This window comes from Drosophila serrata, unplaced genomic scaffold (genome assembly GCF_035046125.1).
Source record: "Drosophila serrata isolate PLE 108 unplaced genomic scaffold, ASM3504612v1 contig_255, whole genome shotgun sequence".
In the NCBI taxonomy this organism is placed as follows: Eukaryota; Metazoa; Arthropoda; class Insecta; order Diptera; family Drosophilidae; genus Drosophila; species Drosophila serrata.
In genome coordinates, this window is record NW_028257153.1 from 221376 (window position 1) to 238488 (window position 17113).

Below are 17113 nucleotides of genomic sequence, written 5' to 3' on the forward strand. Positions count from 1 at the left end.
AAGTCCAATCCCTTCTGCGGCAATTGAGCTCGGTGAATTATTATATAAGTCAGGAGACTGTAAATCAGTTTGATGAAGCTGATTTACTGGCGTGACAGGAGTGGATTAATTCCATAAACCTGGCCTTTGATTCCGCACAGACTTCGCTGGAAAAATTTGACTTTTCTCAGATAGCAAGCGACCATCGGATCGAATTCTCCACGGCGTTCATGGATGTGAAGGCGAAGATAAATCGAGGTTTAGCGGCGGTTCAACATCCGCTGCAAATTCAACATCCATATACATTATTAACCATCCGGATCTTTCTTTTCGATCTAGGAAGCCTCGGTTGCCAATTTTGGAGATAGCTCGGTTCCATGGATCCTATTCTGATTGGCCGGATTTTATTGCGACATTCACCACGGTCATCGGAAATGATGAGGAGCTAAGCGATATTGAAAAATTACAAGATCAAGGTAAATCGGCGTGGCTCTAGAGACCATACGTTCGCTTGAGCCCTCGAATGCGAATTATAAATAGGCTTTGAATTTCAGGCACACGTACAGGCAATATTTTGGTCAAAGGGTGTCGAGAAGGGATCAGCCAAGGGTCTTCGGGAATTAAACGATTGCATGAATTCGCATCTGCGAGCAATCCGTACCCTGGCCACTACGCAACAAATCTTGGACGGATTGCTGATTCACATCGTCGCACGAAAGCTCGATCAGAGGACGGAAAAATGGAAAAATGGGAAGAGGAGTTGTCCATTAACGATCTATCTACGCGGGATTCTATGAAGTCGTTCTTGCAGAGGAGGTGTAGGATGATGGAAAATTCGGATCAAGCCGGCAGGTGGGAAAAGCCCTGCATAGGTATAGCTAGCGAGGGGTCATTTTTTGCCAAAATACTCTCGATTTGTAAATTTGAGTCCGCATCTTCGATTTAGACAAGCAAAGAAGTTGCACCCGTGCCTCAACTGTTTGCGCAAGGGGCATAGTTTGCAGCAATGCAAGTCAACGCACTGCAAATATTGTCAAGTGAAGCACCACTCATTGTTGCATTTTAATCAGGACCCATCTGTACCATCCACCGCCTCATCTCTATCATCCGATCCACTTCTCAACTCTCAGCCATCAACATCTTCATCAGCATTTGCATCATTTTCGCGTTCATCGAACCCTCCACCAAAACCCACAAATATTCTGCCCATTGATTACGTGTTGCTTCCAACCTCTATTATATATGTGAGAAATAAGGCTGGAGAACTTATGCCTTGCCGAGCAATTTTAGACTCGGCGTCTCAGCTAAATTTCATTACTTCTCGCCCAGCGAATCAACTCAATTTAAATCATCGAATGTCCCATACACTAGTCTCTGGGATTGGTGAATCTTCTCTGAATTGACATTCAAGCGCAATCCCGAGATGCAAGCTATCGTACCTCATTCTCCGCGGTTGTGCTTGATAGTATCACTGAGTATCAGCCCCATTTCGATATAAACGCAGTATCATGGAAAATTCCGGAAAATATATCGCTCGCTGATCCTCACTTCAAACTTGGTTGGATCGTGTCTGGAGGGCTGCCGAGTGTGTCTACTCCTCAGTCTGTCTTAGCTGCCGTCGTCAACGATCGTACTAATCATTCTGATGATGACACACTTGCTGCCGTAGCAAAGCCAGCTGCCTTCTTCGCTACAAGAGCAATGCAACAGCTCTCTAATTTCTTGGACGTTGATGCACTAAGGTCAGTACATTCAAGTGGCCCGTATGACACCAGGCACGTGCCTGTTTGGGTTAGGTGTTAGTAGGCGCGATGAAGAATATAGGACAGAATACGAGGAAAATTGACTACCGGCGTGCTGCCAGATTGTTAGCTTGCATGCTTACTAAGTGTATTAGTATTAAAGATTTTAATTTGGGAAGGGTATCTACGTTAGAGATTAGTGTGTACAAATCATTATAATTTGCACATAGCACTCTAAAAGGTTCATGCAGTTCAAAGGAGGTTCTACAGTGGCGCAACACTAATGGGATATAGGATCTAGTAGTTCTACATGGTACATGGAAATTAAGCTGACTCAACAAGTCAGCACTTTCCACATCACCATGTATAAGGTTAAAAATAAAGGTTATCCCTAGCATCGTTCTACGATTGGCTAAGGACGGCAAGTTTATTATTGGGAGTCTACTAGAGTAGGAAGGTAATCTTTGGTTTGCGTCCCAATTTAAACCGCGTAGAGCGAAAAGTAAAAAGTTCTTTTGAACCGACTCAATGCGTTTACTATGGACGCCGTACTGAGGGCTCCAAACGCAGCATCCATATTCTAGGATAGGACGAACTAATGAAGTATATAAGGATTTAGTAACATAGGTGTCATTGAATTCCTTCGACCACCGTTTAATAAATCCAAGCACACCCCTGGCTCTATTCACCATAGACGAAATATGATCAATAAACGACAAGAGATATTCACATGCAGGATCACAAGCGTTTCTGACCACATTGCGGAAGAGTTATTGGCCAATTGGAGGCCGCAAATGCGTATCAAGCCTTTCTGCCCCACGATGCCGATATAGTTGGAACAGTACCTCTTCCAATGGGGGAGAATGTTCGGAGCAGACCACTAGCGCCTAATCATGCGCGCATGGGTGTATGGCTGCATCTGCTGCGCTCTTAGCTTGTCTCTTTTCTTATCAATTTTTCTATCTCTTTTTCTTCTGTCGCCTTATCTTTATGCTAAGCTACATTGTAAGCGTTTATAATTATATTGAAGCTAAGCATTCGATCGTTAGTTGCAGCTCCGACCAGAGAACAGAAACGAAAATATACACAGCATTTAAACACCCTAATTCGAACGTTAGTTATTATTGCTTAAGGGTGGCAAATTCGTTGTCTTCCCCATAAACATCAGCTTTTGTTTATAAAAATTATTGGTAGTTTTACTTTTTCGTAGTTTGAAAGTTGTTCATGATGAATATTATTGATATAAAGTACTTGATCTATGTTTGTGGTATTTTGCAATCTTATATATGCATTTTGAACTGTTTCTATGGTATATGCGATATAGATAACATGCTTAATTTCTTGATTCGGAATTAATACGCTGTCTTCTTTTGAATTTATTTCGATTTTTCGGACGACTTGGGGTCTTGCTAGCAGAATTAGGAGTTGTTGCCAGAACAGTATGCTGTTGGAACATACATCGGTAATTTGAGGTTATTTGGTCTTATTATTAGCCAGTCTTCTTGATGGCTTGAAATCTAATTGACAGTTGTATCTTTTGATAAAATCGATTCCTAGTATTCCATCACATGGAATAGCGAATTGCATATTTACGATATGGAAATCATGTCGATTTATGTACTTAGAAGTTTGAATTTCAATAGAAGTTAACCCTTTTAATGTGGTAACTTCCTAACTTATATCCTGAATGTTTATGATGTGGTTATCTTGAATATTTTGAAAATTATCGGAATTTTCCTTTATTTTGGGTATTTCCGCGCCTGTATCAAGTAGAAAAACTAATTATTTTCCTGTTGCTACATTTATGAAGGTGGCAAATGTATTTTTACTGAGATTTAAAGTTTGAACTTTGATGTTGTTTACTGTCGTGTATCTAAAGGTGTTTGGGAGTTTCCCCGAATTTGTTTGGTCTACCCTAACGTTGTTATTGTGGTTGTTGTTGTTACCACCATTACTGTTGTTGTATCCGCTGCGGTTGTTTCTGTAATAATTATTATTTTGGTATTGTTATTTCTGTTATAACCATTGTTTTGATTATGTCCGTTATTCTGATAATATCTGGTATTGTTATAATTACCACGATTATTACCTCTACCGCGATAATTGTTTTTATAATTATTACCGCGATAATTATTTCCACGTTGGGTGTACAATATGGAAATGGTGTTGTCTGTCATTTCAGTACTACATAGTATGTACTTTGTGACGGCTTCATTCATTGTTGCAAAATTGCTTGCTTCCAATATTGTTTTAAGGCGGCCATGCTCACAATTATTGACCATTGAGGTAATGTTTTCCTTAGTGCTGAATTTGTCAGCGTGTTCGGCCGATAGGCCTTCATCAATATACGAAGCTTCTAGGAGCTTACGTACTTAATGTACTTAGAATGGAATAGAATAGAACTTAGATGCTCGAGACCAATGGGCTTTGTCTAGCCGGTCTCTCTGGTCTTGTATTAGTATACGCTCTGTGTTGAAGCGGTCTACTAATATTTCGACATGCTTGTTCACAGTATTTTGCTGTGCTAGCCGGGTTCTTGATAATGACTTATAGGATTTGTCAAAATTAATTTTTTTAGGTTAGTTGTTTATACAATTCGTCCTATACCATTATTTAATGGAATATTTTTGAGAACATCGCTAGAATCATTCTCATATATATAACTTCATATTTTGAACTTCTCTTGAACAATAAAATGACTAACTCGCCCAAATAAAAGTATATGAAATGGTTCGGCTCATGTGACACATATGATCCGAATTCACTGCCGACAATGCAATGCCGTTTGGGTTTAAATTTTATGTCGAACTCAGTTTTAATGTATTTGGCTATATCATGTTCAATGCTATACTCGTTAAGAGCCTGTGTTGCCCAATCAATGACACTTTTTTGCATCTCCTCGCTCATGTCGGTACTCCTTTTCTCAGCCTCACTATTAGACATTGTGCTGATTTTTTTTTTATATTTATTTATTTTTTAAATTATTCTTATTTTATTTCAAGGACTAGGTAATTTTTTTTTTTTTTTTTTTTTTTTTAGTTCTTAATACATCTATGTAAAGATATACATATTTGTATTTAAAAGAATATTTTAAAACATCTTTTTGCAATTATTGTTAGCGCTTTTATATTTTATCAAGGTCGTTAGCCTGACTTTTGTTTATAGCTTACTTTGATATGCACCTATTGTGGAACATATAAGCTTTATACAAAATGAATGCGCACATGATAAAAACAATAATTGACAATCAAATGTTTGTTAACTCTGTATTTATTGTTTTGGACTCGATTTTATTTATAACATTAGCATTGGAGTCCACTTTTTTTACATCTACCAAACCCATTTTGGGTGTTTTTCTTTGAACTGCTATAGTATTTTTTAAGTTTTAAGTTAAAAGTGTAATTTAATTAATAATTTATTTGCTATTTAGTTTGGCTCATGCAATTAAAAATAAAATTTAACAATGGAAAAACCTGCCTAGTTTTTGTATGGTTTTCAGGCCACACACTAATTGGGCAACTTTAATGTCGCTCAATTTTACAATTTATATTATAATTTAAAAAAAAATATGCATCGCAGTGCAATTTAAAAAAATTATGCAACGCAGTGCAATTGCTAATAGTATATATTGTAGGGATTCCTCCAGTGTCTTTGCGTCAGCTGGTCGTCGCCGGTCTTGGCTTTGCTGACGCTCCTTCGTTGGCAAAAGAAGCGGCCTGCCCCTCACACTTATTGATTCAGCTGCTGATGTCCTGGGCCTATGGGCTCAGGCGGTACCGGTGCCGTTCATCGCACAGGTTTATTTTTATGTTGGTGCGCCGGTGCTGGCTGCACAGGTGTAGTCGCAATGTGGAGTGAAAAGTGGTCCCTCGCAGTCGTTCGGGCACTTCTTCTTCAGTTTCGGGATCTCAATTTCCTCTGGTGGAGACAGTTTTAAATTAGGTTTTGCAATATTTGGGATTGCAGGGTAGGTGGATGTGTGTGCCTGTGGTTTTATTTTTCTGTTCGCTTAGTAAGCTTTTTATGTGTTCCACCTCGGCATGTAGTTTTACCGAGTTAGTCCACTTTAAATTAATTCCGCTATTCAATAGCTTCAGTAATTCGGCCTTTCTGGCCTTTAATTTTTTTACCACGCCACTTCGCTTAGCACACATCACACTCTACTCACTGCAGTTGCCACGTAGTTGATGTTCCATTCGCCATGCTAATCTTTTGTGTATCATTCCAATTTTAGTATATGTTCTGCCATGTAGTATTTTGGTAGTAGTATTATCTTTTTATATCCTGACTTTTAGTTTTTTTGTAGGTCCAGATTGTATTTATGCTAAGTTTTTTCATTGCTGGTCCATCGATGTCACGGTCGCCATGCAGTATTAGTAATATTCCCGCTCAACCTCAATGAGCAGTCTTGTAACTGCTCAACCCGTGGTACCGAAATTACAGGCTCGGTGGGCCTCACCCCTTTAGTTCCGAAAAAACCCGGATAGGGCACCCATTGGTAGGCTGTGGCAGTATTCTCACCCGCTAGCCACACGGAAAGATGTTGGGCTAAAGGCCCCTCCTCCTGCGAAACGCCTCCTCAGCAAACTGCATCAGCCGTCCTGTCCCGATCCTCCAGGATTCCTTCAAACATCCAGTCCTCGCCAACGCGCTGCACTCCAAGTCCATCGAGGTCTCGTAAATCTGCATACAGGGGGCATTCAATATATGTGCAAACTACACCATTTAATCTCATGGTGCCTAACTAAAAGGTTCTACAAATGACCATTCTCTCTGTGCCGGCTGGCTAAAAGCAACCATTCTTTCTCGTAGTGGCTGATTTATAGGTCCCTTTAAAACCGTTCTTTCTCTTTGCCGACAGACGGAAAGGTCCCCAAAACAACTGTTCTCTCCCTTTTGCAACTGAATTAAAGGTCAACGAAAGAACTTGTCATTTTCTTTGGTTAGTGACAGAAAAGTCCCCCATAATTAGTTCTCACTGTGAATGGCTGACTGAAAGGTCCTCAAAACAAGTGATCTCTCCCATTGACCTCTGAGTTGTAGGTCCCAAACAACCGTTCTCTCTCATGGTGGATGACATATAGGTCCAATAAAAAGTGTTCTCTCTCCTTGGCGGCTGACGGAAAGGTCCCCAAAACAACCGTTCTCTCTCGTGGTAGCTGGCTAAAAGGAGGCCTTATAATCGGTTTCTATTTCACGGCTGACTGGCAGCTGACTAAAAGGTCCCCTTTAAACCGTTCTCTGGAGATGGGGTAGATGAAAAGGTCGAGCAAAAATACATTTTCGATCTATGCCGGCTGACTGAAAAATTCCCAAAAACCGTTTTCTCTCATGGTGGCTGATTAAAGTTCTTTTGAAATCGTTCTTTCTCTTTGACGACTGACGGAAAGGTCCCCCAAACAACTGATCTCTCCCTTTGGCAACTGAAGTAAAGGACCCCAAAACAACTTATCTTTCTCGTTGGTTAGTCCCCTTCAGGTCCCCCAAAATTCGTTCTCACTGTTGGTGGCTGACTGAAAGGTCCCCCAAAAACCATACTCTCCTTTTGGCAAACTGAGTAAAAGGTCATCAAAACAACAGTTGTTTCCCCTAAAAATCGTTCTCTCTCTGGTTGATTTATAGGACCCCTTAAAACAGTTCTCTCTCGGTTTTGCTGGCTAATTGGTCCCCTTAAAATAACCATGAAAACCCTTCTCTTTTTTTGGCGACTGACTAAAAGGTCCTCAAAAACCATTTTATTTCAAGGTGGCTAACGGCAAGGTTCCACAAATGACCATACTCTCTGTGCTGGCTGGGTAGAAGGTCCCCCAAGCAACCATTCTGTCTCGTAGTGGCTGATTTATAGGTCCCTTTAAAACCGTTCTTTCTCTTTGGCGACTGACGGAAAGGTCCCCAAAACAACTTGTCTTTCTCTTTGGTTGGTGACAGAAAGCTCCCCTGTCTCGCTATGGGTGGTTTCAGTCCCCAAAAACAACTGTTCACTCCTTATGGCAACTGTGTTAAAGGACCCAAAACACCCGTTTTTTCCCTTTGGTGCCTGCCTGAAAGGTCCCCAAAACAAGAAATCTCTCTCTTGGTGGCTGTCTTGAAGGACGCCTTAAAACCGTTCTTTCTCTAGGTGCATGACTGAAAGGCCCCCATTAAAAGTTTTTTCGCTTTGACGACTGACTGAAAGGTCATAAAATCAACCGTTCTTCCTATTTGGCGACTGACTGAAAGGTCCCCCAAAAACCCTTCTCTCAACCATTCTCTCTCGTAGTGGCTGATTTATAGGTCCCTTTAAAACCGTTCTTTCTCTCTCTTTTTCGACTATCGGAAAGGTGTCATAAACAACCGTTCTCTCCCTTTTTCAACTGAGTTAAAGGTCCCCAAAACAAGTTGCCTTTCTCTTTGGTTAGTGACAGAGAGGTCCCTCAAAATTTGTTATAGCTGTGGGTGGCTGACTGAAAGCTCCCCCAAAACAACCGTTCTGTCCCTTTAGAAACTGAGTTAAAGGTCCCCAAAAAATCTTGTCTCTCTAGTTGCTTAGTGACAGAAAGGTCCCCCAAAATTCGCTCTCTTTGTGGGTGGCTGATTGAAAAGTCCCCAAAACAACCGTTGTTTCTCCTTGTTGGCTGATTAAAAATTTCATTAAAAACCAATCTCTCTCATGGTGGCTTAATGTCCCACAATTAACCTTTTTTCGCTTTGATGACTAACTGAAAGGTCCAGCAAAAAGTCATTTTCGCTCTGTGGCGGCTGACTGAAAGGTACCCCAAACAACCGTTCTTTCTCGTGGTGTCTTATTTATAGATCACCTAGAAAGCGTTCTCTTTCTTTGGCGGTTGACTAAAAGATCACCACAACAACCGTTATCTCTTGTAGTGGCTGACTAAAAAGACGCCTTAAAACCGGTTTCTTTTTCTCGGCCAACTGGTAACTGACTAAAAGGTCCCCTTAAATGATGACTGAAAGGCCCCCCAGCTAAACGTTTTTTTCGCTTTGACGACTGACGAAAGGGTGCCCAAAACATTAGTTCTCTCTTTTTGGAAACTGAAAGAAAGGTCCCCAAACCAACCATTTATTTCTTTGGTTAGTGACCGATATGTCCCCCAAAATTCGTTCTCGCTGTGGGTGGCTGACTGCAAGGTCCTCCAAAAGCCTTTCTTTCTCTTTGGCGACTGACTGAAAGGTCCCCCATCAACCTCTCTCTCCTTTTGGCAACTAAGTGAAAGGTCCCCAAACAACCGTATTTTCTCTGGCGGCCTGAAGAATTTCCTAAAAACCGATCTTTCTCATGTTGGCTAAATGAAAGGACCACCAATTCACCTTTTTTTCGCTTTGACGACTGACTAAAGGGTCCTCTAAAAATCGTTCTCTCTCTGTATGATTTATAGGACCCCTTAAAACAGTTCTCTCTCGGTTTTGCTGGCTAATTGGTCCCCTTAAAATAACCATGAAAACCGTTCTCTCTCTTAGTGGATGTCTAAAAACTTGCCCTTAAACCGATTTCTCTCTTGGTAGATGACTGAAAGGCCCCCCAAACAACCGTTTTCTCTCGTGGTGGCTGACTAAAAGAACGCCTTAAAAGGTCCAGCCAACAACCGATCTCTCTTGTGCCACCACGCTCTTTTAGTCAGCCACCACGAGAGAAAACGGTTGTTTAGGGGGCCTAAAAGGACGTCTTAAAACCGGCTTCTCTTTTGCGGCTGACTGGTAGCTGACTAAAAAGTCAAAAAAATAAAACCGTTCCCTCTCGGTTTGGCAGGCTAATTGGTCCGCTTAAAATCACCACGAAAACCGTTTTCTCTCTTGATGGATGTCTAAAAACCGGCCTTAAAACCGATTTCTCTCTTGCTAAATGACTGAAAGGCCCCCCAATTAATCGTTTTTATAACCTTGCAGGGTATTATAATTTCAGTCAGAAGTTTGCAACGCAGTGAAGGAGGCACCTCCGACTATATAAAGTATTTATATTATTGATCAGGATCAACTGCCGAGTCGATCTAGCCATATCCGTCTGTCCATCTGTCCGTCTGTTCGTTTCTTCGCAACCTAGTCTCTCAGTTTTAAAGCTATCTGAATGAAACTTTGCAGTTAGTCTTCTATATACTCTCACTCGTATATATGTCGGAAAAGGCCATTTCGAACGACTAGATCATATAGCTGCCATAGGAATGATCGGAAAATTTTTACAAAAAAAAATTATAACATTTTTAGTTTTCAACAGAATTTGATCAAATTTGAGATATAGCCATTTCATATTATTCTACAATTTTGCCTTAAATTTTATGAAAATTGAACGACTATATCATATAGCTTCCATAGGAACGATCGAGAAATTAATTCAATTAAAACGTATAAAATTTTCAGTTTTCAACAGATTTTTATCAAGTTTGATACATAGCCATTTTATAAGAAATAAAAGAAATTAATAAAATGAAAGATTATAACTTCTCCAGATTTTCATCAAATTGAGATATAGCCATTTTATTTTAATCTACAATTTTGTGTAAAGCTATAAAAAAAAACCGGACTACAATAGCACATAGCTGCCATAGGAACGATCAAAAAATGAATACAATTAAAAATTATAACGTTTTTAGTTTTCAGCAGATTTTCATTTAATTTGAGATATAGCCATTTTATATCAGTCTTAAATTTTGTGTCAAATTTTATGAAAATCGGACGACTATATCACATAGGTGCCATACAAACGATCGTTAGATGTGTAGCAAAAATGCAAATCTGTGAATGTAAAACTGAAAATATAATAAGTATAGGTGAATGAAAAAAAGCAGGCATTACTTCATTGTTTTTTTACATTAATATATATATTTTATATTGTATGGATTCCAAGTTATCGAAGTTCTATCTGAAAGGGTATATAAACTTCGGCGTGCCGAAGTTAGCTTCCTTTCTTGTTTCGCTTTAACGACTGACGAAAAGGTCCCCAAAACAACCGTTCTCTCCCTTTGGAATCTGAGGGAAAGGTCCCCAAAACAACCGTTTTTTCTCTTTGGTTAGTGACTGAAAGTTCCCCCAAAATACGTTCTCTCTGTTGGTGGCTGACTGGAAAGTCCCCCAAAAGCATTTCCCTCTCCTTGGCGACTGAGAGAAAGGTCCCAAAACAACCGTTCTTTCCTTTTAGCGGCTGATTTGTGGGTCCCCTTAAAACAGTTCTCTCTCTTTGGCGGCTGCCTGAAAGGTTCCCAAAACAACAATTCTCTCTCATGGTGCCTGACTAAAAGGACGTCTTATAACCGGTTTCTCTCTTGGTGGATGACTTAAAGGCCCCAATTAATCGTTATTTTCGCTTTGACAACTGTCAGAAAAGGTCCCCAAAACAACCGTTCTCTGCCTTTTGCAACTGATTGAAAGGTCCCTGAATAGTTGTGTCCCCTTGTATCATTAGCAAGAGGTCATTGTTCCCAGGGTTCCCCAGGCAAGATCAAACACTCAACGAATAAATTCAATATTTAATTTAACCTTCTATATACAGGCGTGTGTGTGGTTATAGTACGGCGTTAGATCGGCGGCGTGCGTTCCTCGACGTTCGCAAATGTTCTTATCCTCTCATCCCTTCTCCCTCGTATGCACTATCCTACACCGAGCGAGCGACTAGCTGATCTCCGCTCTCCCTCACAATGGGACAAGCGACCAAACCAAACATGCCGCCCGCCAATGCTAGACTTAGCATGAAACATCTCCGCTTGTCCAGATCCTGCAGGGTGGTAGGCGGGGTAGAATCTAGTATGGAGAATTGAGACAAGGAACGTGCGCAAGAAACAATTCATTATGGTTGAGGTGCGCAAAGTGAGAGCTCTTAAGAACGTATCGGCAGCGGACAAAGTTTTGACACTGACCCTTTTAAATGGCCTTGCTTGGTTTTAAGCGTTACAACCCGGACCAACGCGTCAGTCCCTGGGTGCAACTCCACGACACGCCCCAGTAGCCATTGCGACGGCGGAAATCGGTCATCCTTGATGATGACAAGGTCGTGGAGCTGAATGCCATCAGTCTCCTGACACCACTTGGGTCTCTGCTGCAGAGTGGCTAGCCAGTCTCTACTCCAAGCCTTCAGGAAATGCCTTATCATCGATTGCTGGACTAGAAACTGCTCCACGAAGGACTTGGACTGAGGTCGATATTCCGGAGGCGCCAGCATGGAGTCCCCAATCAAAAAGTGCGCCGGTGTGAGCACCTCGAGATCATCTGCATCAGCTGTGAGAGGACAGAGCGGTCGGGAGTTGAGGCACGCCTCTATGCTTATGAGCACCGTTGACAACTCCTCATAGGTGAGCCTTCGATCCCCAATGACCCTCTTGAGATGATGTTTCACCGACTTCACATTAGCCACCCACAGCCCGCCAAAATTGGGCGACTGCGGAGGATTAAAGTGCCAGGTGGTCCGCTGCGAAGCGAGCTTGGGGGCTATGAGCTTCTCATAGTCCTCCTGAAGCTTACCGTAGAATGCCTTCATCAGATTGTCCGCGCTGACAAAGTTGGTTCCGTTGTCACTGTAGAGATGTTGAACGACCCCTCGCCGACCGGTAAACCTTCCCAGAGCTAGCAGAAAATGCTCCGTGGTGAGGCCTGTCACCGCTTCAAGATGCACTGCCTTTGTTGCAAGGCAAATGAAAACGGCTCAGCTCAGCTCGGCTCGGCTCGGCTCGGCTCAGCTCAGCTCTATAGCGCCTGTGTAATCAACTCCAGTCGCCAGGAATGGCCGACTAGGGGGGTTCACTCTGTGTATCGGCAAATCTCCCATAAGCTGTGCCGACGTGATTGGCCGGGCCCGAAAGCACCTCACACATTTCCGTACAATCGATCGCACCGCACCCTTCCTGTCAGTATCCAGAACCGTTGGCGAGTGTGCGCCAGAGTTAGCTGCGCACCTCCGTGCAGAGTCAAGATATGCGAATAGCGTATTACTAGTTGTGTAAAATGATGAGAGCTTGGAATGATTATTGGATGGCGACGCTCGTGCGACAGACCAGAGTGGCGCAATCGCCCCCTTACCCGCAGTATGCCCTCTACTAAGATCGGTGACAAGCTGGAGAGCTTACTTCTGTAGGGCAGCCGTTTAGAATTTTTTACTGCCGTCAGCTCCGATGCGAAAGACTCCCCTTGGACGATGCGCACGATAGCGAATAGAGTATGGTCGAGCTCTTCGATGCCTAGGGGACCGGTGCGCCTCTCTCCTTTTCCGGCAGTATTGGACTTGAACCGAATTACGTACGCTACGACTCTCACGGCCTTGGTGAATCTCGAAAATCTCTCAATCAACGATGGCAGCGGGACTGTGTGCTGAACGCGTACTTTATCCGTCTTCGCCTCTAGGGCGGCATCATTCATGTCGGCCTGACCGACCTCCGTCGAGGGCCAGTCACCTTGACAACGTGTAAGCCACTCCGGGCCTCGCCACCACAAGCCGTAGCCCGCTAGCTCACCCGGAGATAGCCCTCTTGTCGCACAGTCTGCTGGGTTCTCGCTAGTCCCTACATGCCCCCATTGCGATGGCGCAGAATGATCCAGAATAAAGGCGACCATGTTAGCGACGAAAGTCTTCCATCTATTGACGTCCCCGTGTAGCCAATGCAGAAGAATTGTAGCATCCGTCCAGTAAAAGGTCTGGATTGGGAGGTCATTTATCCACCTGGCCGCGGTTAACCATTTCACTAACTTGACGGCCAGTACGGCACCACTCAGCTCCGTCCTAGGTATGGTCAAGGGTTTGGTAGGAGTAACCTTTGACTTTGCGGCCAACAAAGAGGCGTAGCACGTTCCATCTTGGTGCTGGAGCCTTAAAGAAGTCGCAGCTGCATAGGATGTCGACGACCCGTCACAAAACGCGTGAAGCTGAGCCGAAACTATGGCTCCAGGAGAATAATGATTCCACCGCTGTATACTAATATCGCCGATCCTTAGCAAGCCGTCCCGAAACGCTTGCCACCGTTCCGCAAGCGCATTAGGAACCTCGTCGTCCCAATCCAGAGTTGCCAGAGTTCCGTCTGCATGCGTTTTCTTCGCCATAGTTACGTCCTTCAGTATTAACTTTCCCGAGATGATGACCGGCGCGATGAGACCCAGCGGGTCAAACAGCCTATGCTCGATAGAATCATCCTGTTGGTTAAGCTATCCGGTATCTCAAAATTGATCCGAAATTTGAAACAGTCCTTATTTGGAAGCTAATACATTCCTAGCGCCTTGATAGGATCCGTGGTGTCCCAGTTTAAAGGTGTCTGACTGCACTGATGCTCCAACGGAATAGTGAGCAGGATACTCGCTTCATTGCTGGACCATTTCCGCAACTCCATGCACGCGGATTTTATCGCCCCCGCCACCTGGGTCCTCTTGTCTTCCGTCTCTTCTATCGAATGTCCTCCGGAAAGAATGTCGTCCACGTATATCTCATGCATCAACACCTCTTCCGCTTTAGGAAATGAACGCCGTTCATCCTTCGCTAGCTGTTGAATGACCCTGATGGCCGTGAAGGGCGCAGAAGCCGTTCCGAACGTTAGCGTCGACAATGCATAAACGTGGATCGATCCATCCGCCGCCCTCCATAAAATCCGCTGATATTGGGCGTCTTCCGGGTGCACATCAATGCAGCGATACATTTTTTGTATATCCGCCGTGAAAACGAAACGATATTTCCGCCAATTGAGTATGACTGCCGACATGTCGTTTTGCAGTGTAGGCCCGGTCCACAGAATATCGTTTAACGACCTTCCGTTGCCTGTCCTTGAGGAGGCGTCGAAGACGATTCGCTGTTTTGCCGACTGAGGCTCCTTCTTGAAGACAGCGTGATGTATGAGTACACAAGAGGTTACATGCATATTAGTGGAAGTATTCTTTACTGAACTACTTTCACTGCCCACAGCCGGCGCTATTTGCTCGAGCGCGAAGTATTCCTCGATCTCATCCACATATTTGCTCCACCGGTCTGGACTGCTGGACAGGCGTCTTTCCAATTGTAGGAACCGATTAAGCGCCATTTGCTGAGATCTTCCTAGGACCATGGCTGGGTCCCGATAGGTTTTAAAGGGCAACCGCACTATATAGCGGCCATCCCCTCGACGTACGTAAGTCTTCTGAAAGAAGGCCTCGCACCAGAGGTCCCCCTCCGATAACGAAGGGCGTTCTGGAACTGACTCTACCTCACAGAAGCGCTTCAGCCATGCCTCGGTGTCCAAAAGTACTCGATGACAGCGCAACTGGGTTGATTCCCACACGCCTTCTGCACGTCCAGATAGAATCCATCCGAAGTGCGTATTCTGAGCTAAGGGCTCGCCGGGCAGTCCGATCCTGGTGTCTGGCAACATTATTTGCGCCAACATGTCCACTCCTAGAATGAGGTCGACTCGCTTCGACCGGGAGTAGTGAGGATCTGCCAACGAGAGCCCTCGAATATGATCCCAACGCTGTGGCGTGAAGCTAAGACTCGGCAGGCAGGAAGTAACCGAAGGGAGAACGTATGCTGAATCGACCTCTAAAGAAAAAGTTGGGTTAATAATACTGCCGATTTCAAAATTGACTGTATACTTGCAACGACGACCAACCCCGGGGCCGACCCCAAAAATGGACGCTCGGGTACTGGCCCGCGTCAGATGCAGGGACTGTACGACGTGCTCAGATACTATAGTCGCCTCAGATCCTTGATCAATGAGAGCATTAATGATGGCTTGCAGCCCGTTGACCGGATTTCGCACGGTGATACGAGCAGTGGCGAGAAGTACGCTCCTCGAAGAAACATTCGGTGACGTTGCCGAATGGCATCTGTAAGATGCGCTTGGGTTTTGACTCGAAATTGACCGCCGGCTCTGCTGAGATATGTTCTCCGTGGCAGTGGGTGCACTAAGATGCGGCGTTGAAGGCCGGACCGGCTGAGCCATTACTAGGAAGTGCAACAGGGTGTGATGGCGCTGCCCACATACTTGGCAGCTCTTGTTGCTGGTGCAGCGCGGCAGCGCATGTGACTTGCTCAAACAATTAATACATAATTTCGCTCTGCTCACTATATCCTTTCTCTGATAGCAGTCCAAGGCCAGAAAGGCTGTGCAACGACGCAGAATATGGTCGCCCCCACAGTGGTAACAGGCGCTATTCGCCCGTCCAAAGCGCTCCAGTGCATTATGCACGCGCACTCGTTTGCTAGGGTCGGTGGATCCTGGGCCAATATTGGAGTCGTACGACGAGCTTCGGTTCTCAATCGCATCCATTATGATCAGCCGATCATTCAAAAATGATTCCAATTCCTTGTAGGCCGGAACGGCGGCGCCGCTTCCTTGATGATGCTCCCAAGCGTTATGGGTCTCCTTGGGCAGCTTCGATGCCGCTTGAACGCGGCGGAATGCAGCCAGGCAAGCATTGACCGTGCTTAACATCGATCTTATTAATTCTGTACTATCTGTTTGCAACCTGGGCAAAGCGTAGATAGCGTTCATGTGGTGAGAAAAGACTAGACGAGGATTATTATACCTTTTAATCATCATTCCCCACGCCACGGCGTAGTTTGACTCCATGAGCTGCATTTGTCGTATGTCATTATCGCGCCCTAGTGGCAACGACTCTTTGAGAAAGTGTAACCTTTGAACATTACTCAAATTGTTGTTGTTGTGTATGAGGCTCATGAAGGCGTCATAATATCCTGGCCAGCTCACACACTCACCGGAGAACTTGGGAACTGCCATCTGTGGCATGTTCAGTCGCACTTCCGGGTCGGCGCCCCCACCTGTTGGGGGCGGCGGTCCCGGAATCTCGGATCCAGTTTGTCCAAGTCCTCCGCGATGGCGCAATAGGCGTCCATATAGCGCTCCTCGAATTCCGACAGGAAACTTTTCCCGGCATAGCTTGAGCCCGCAAACCCTTCTAGATTCACGATCACGGAATCCGTCTCCCGAAACGCGTTCCTAATTTCTTCCACTTGTTCCAGACGCTTCTTTAGATAAATTCTTGTTTTCCTTGATTGCGAATCCTTCTTAAAATTCTGCAAGACCGATTTGAGAGATTGGTAACAATTTGCCTGCAAATTTGCTAACTGCTCCAAAGTCGGAGCCTCCGGGTCAGATTTCATGCTGCCGAACGTAAAACAAACTTAGCGCAACTCACCAACCCAAAAATCATGTAATTTGAAAATTCGGTAAATTCTTGTCTCGCACGCAACTTGTCCACCTACTCCGTTTACACACAAGATTCCACCCTCCAGAAGCAGCGAAAACAAAGAAGAAGCGTCTCGAAAGTTCCGTGACCTGCAGCTGCGGCGCCTATGTATCGTCGTTTCCTTTCCCGTGTTTCGAGAGGCCGGGCCAGAAGAAAATCGTCTCGACAATTCCGAAAACCGCCGTTGTTGCGCCTATGTATCGCTTTCCTCTTTTCATGCAATTTGCCGAGCCGACTTGCAAACTTAA

At 44.3% G+C, this 17113-nt stretch overlaps 1 protein-coding gene and 1 pseudogene across 1 annotated transcript; both read right to left on the minus strand.

Moving 5' to 3' along the window:
* Positions 1–3631: 3631 nt before the first annotated feature.
* Positions 3632–4664, minus strand: LOC110184119 (dynein light chain 1, cytoplasmic pseudogene; annotated as a pseudogene).
* Positions 4665–11304: 6640 nt separating this feature from the next.
* On the minus strand, positions 11305–16405 carry LOC147643637 (uncharacterized). The gene is made up of 4 exons (XM_086832923.1): positions 13899–16405; positions 12723–13806; positions 11602–12321; positions 11305–11424 (listed from the first exon to the last, which is right to left on the minus strand). Exons 1-4 carry the CDS (start codon positions 16403–16405, stop codon positions 11305–11307), a joined length of 4431 nt encoding a protein of 1476 aa, XP_086689049.1.
* Positions 16406–17113: the final 708 nt, after the last annotated feature.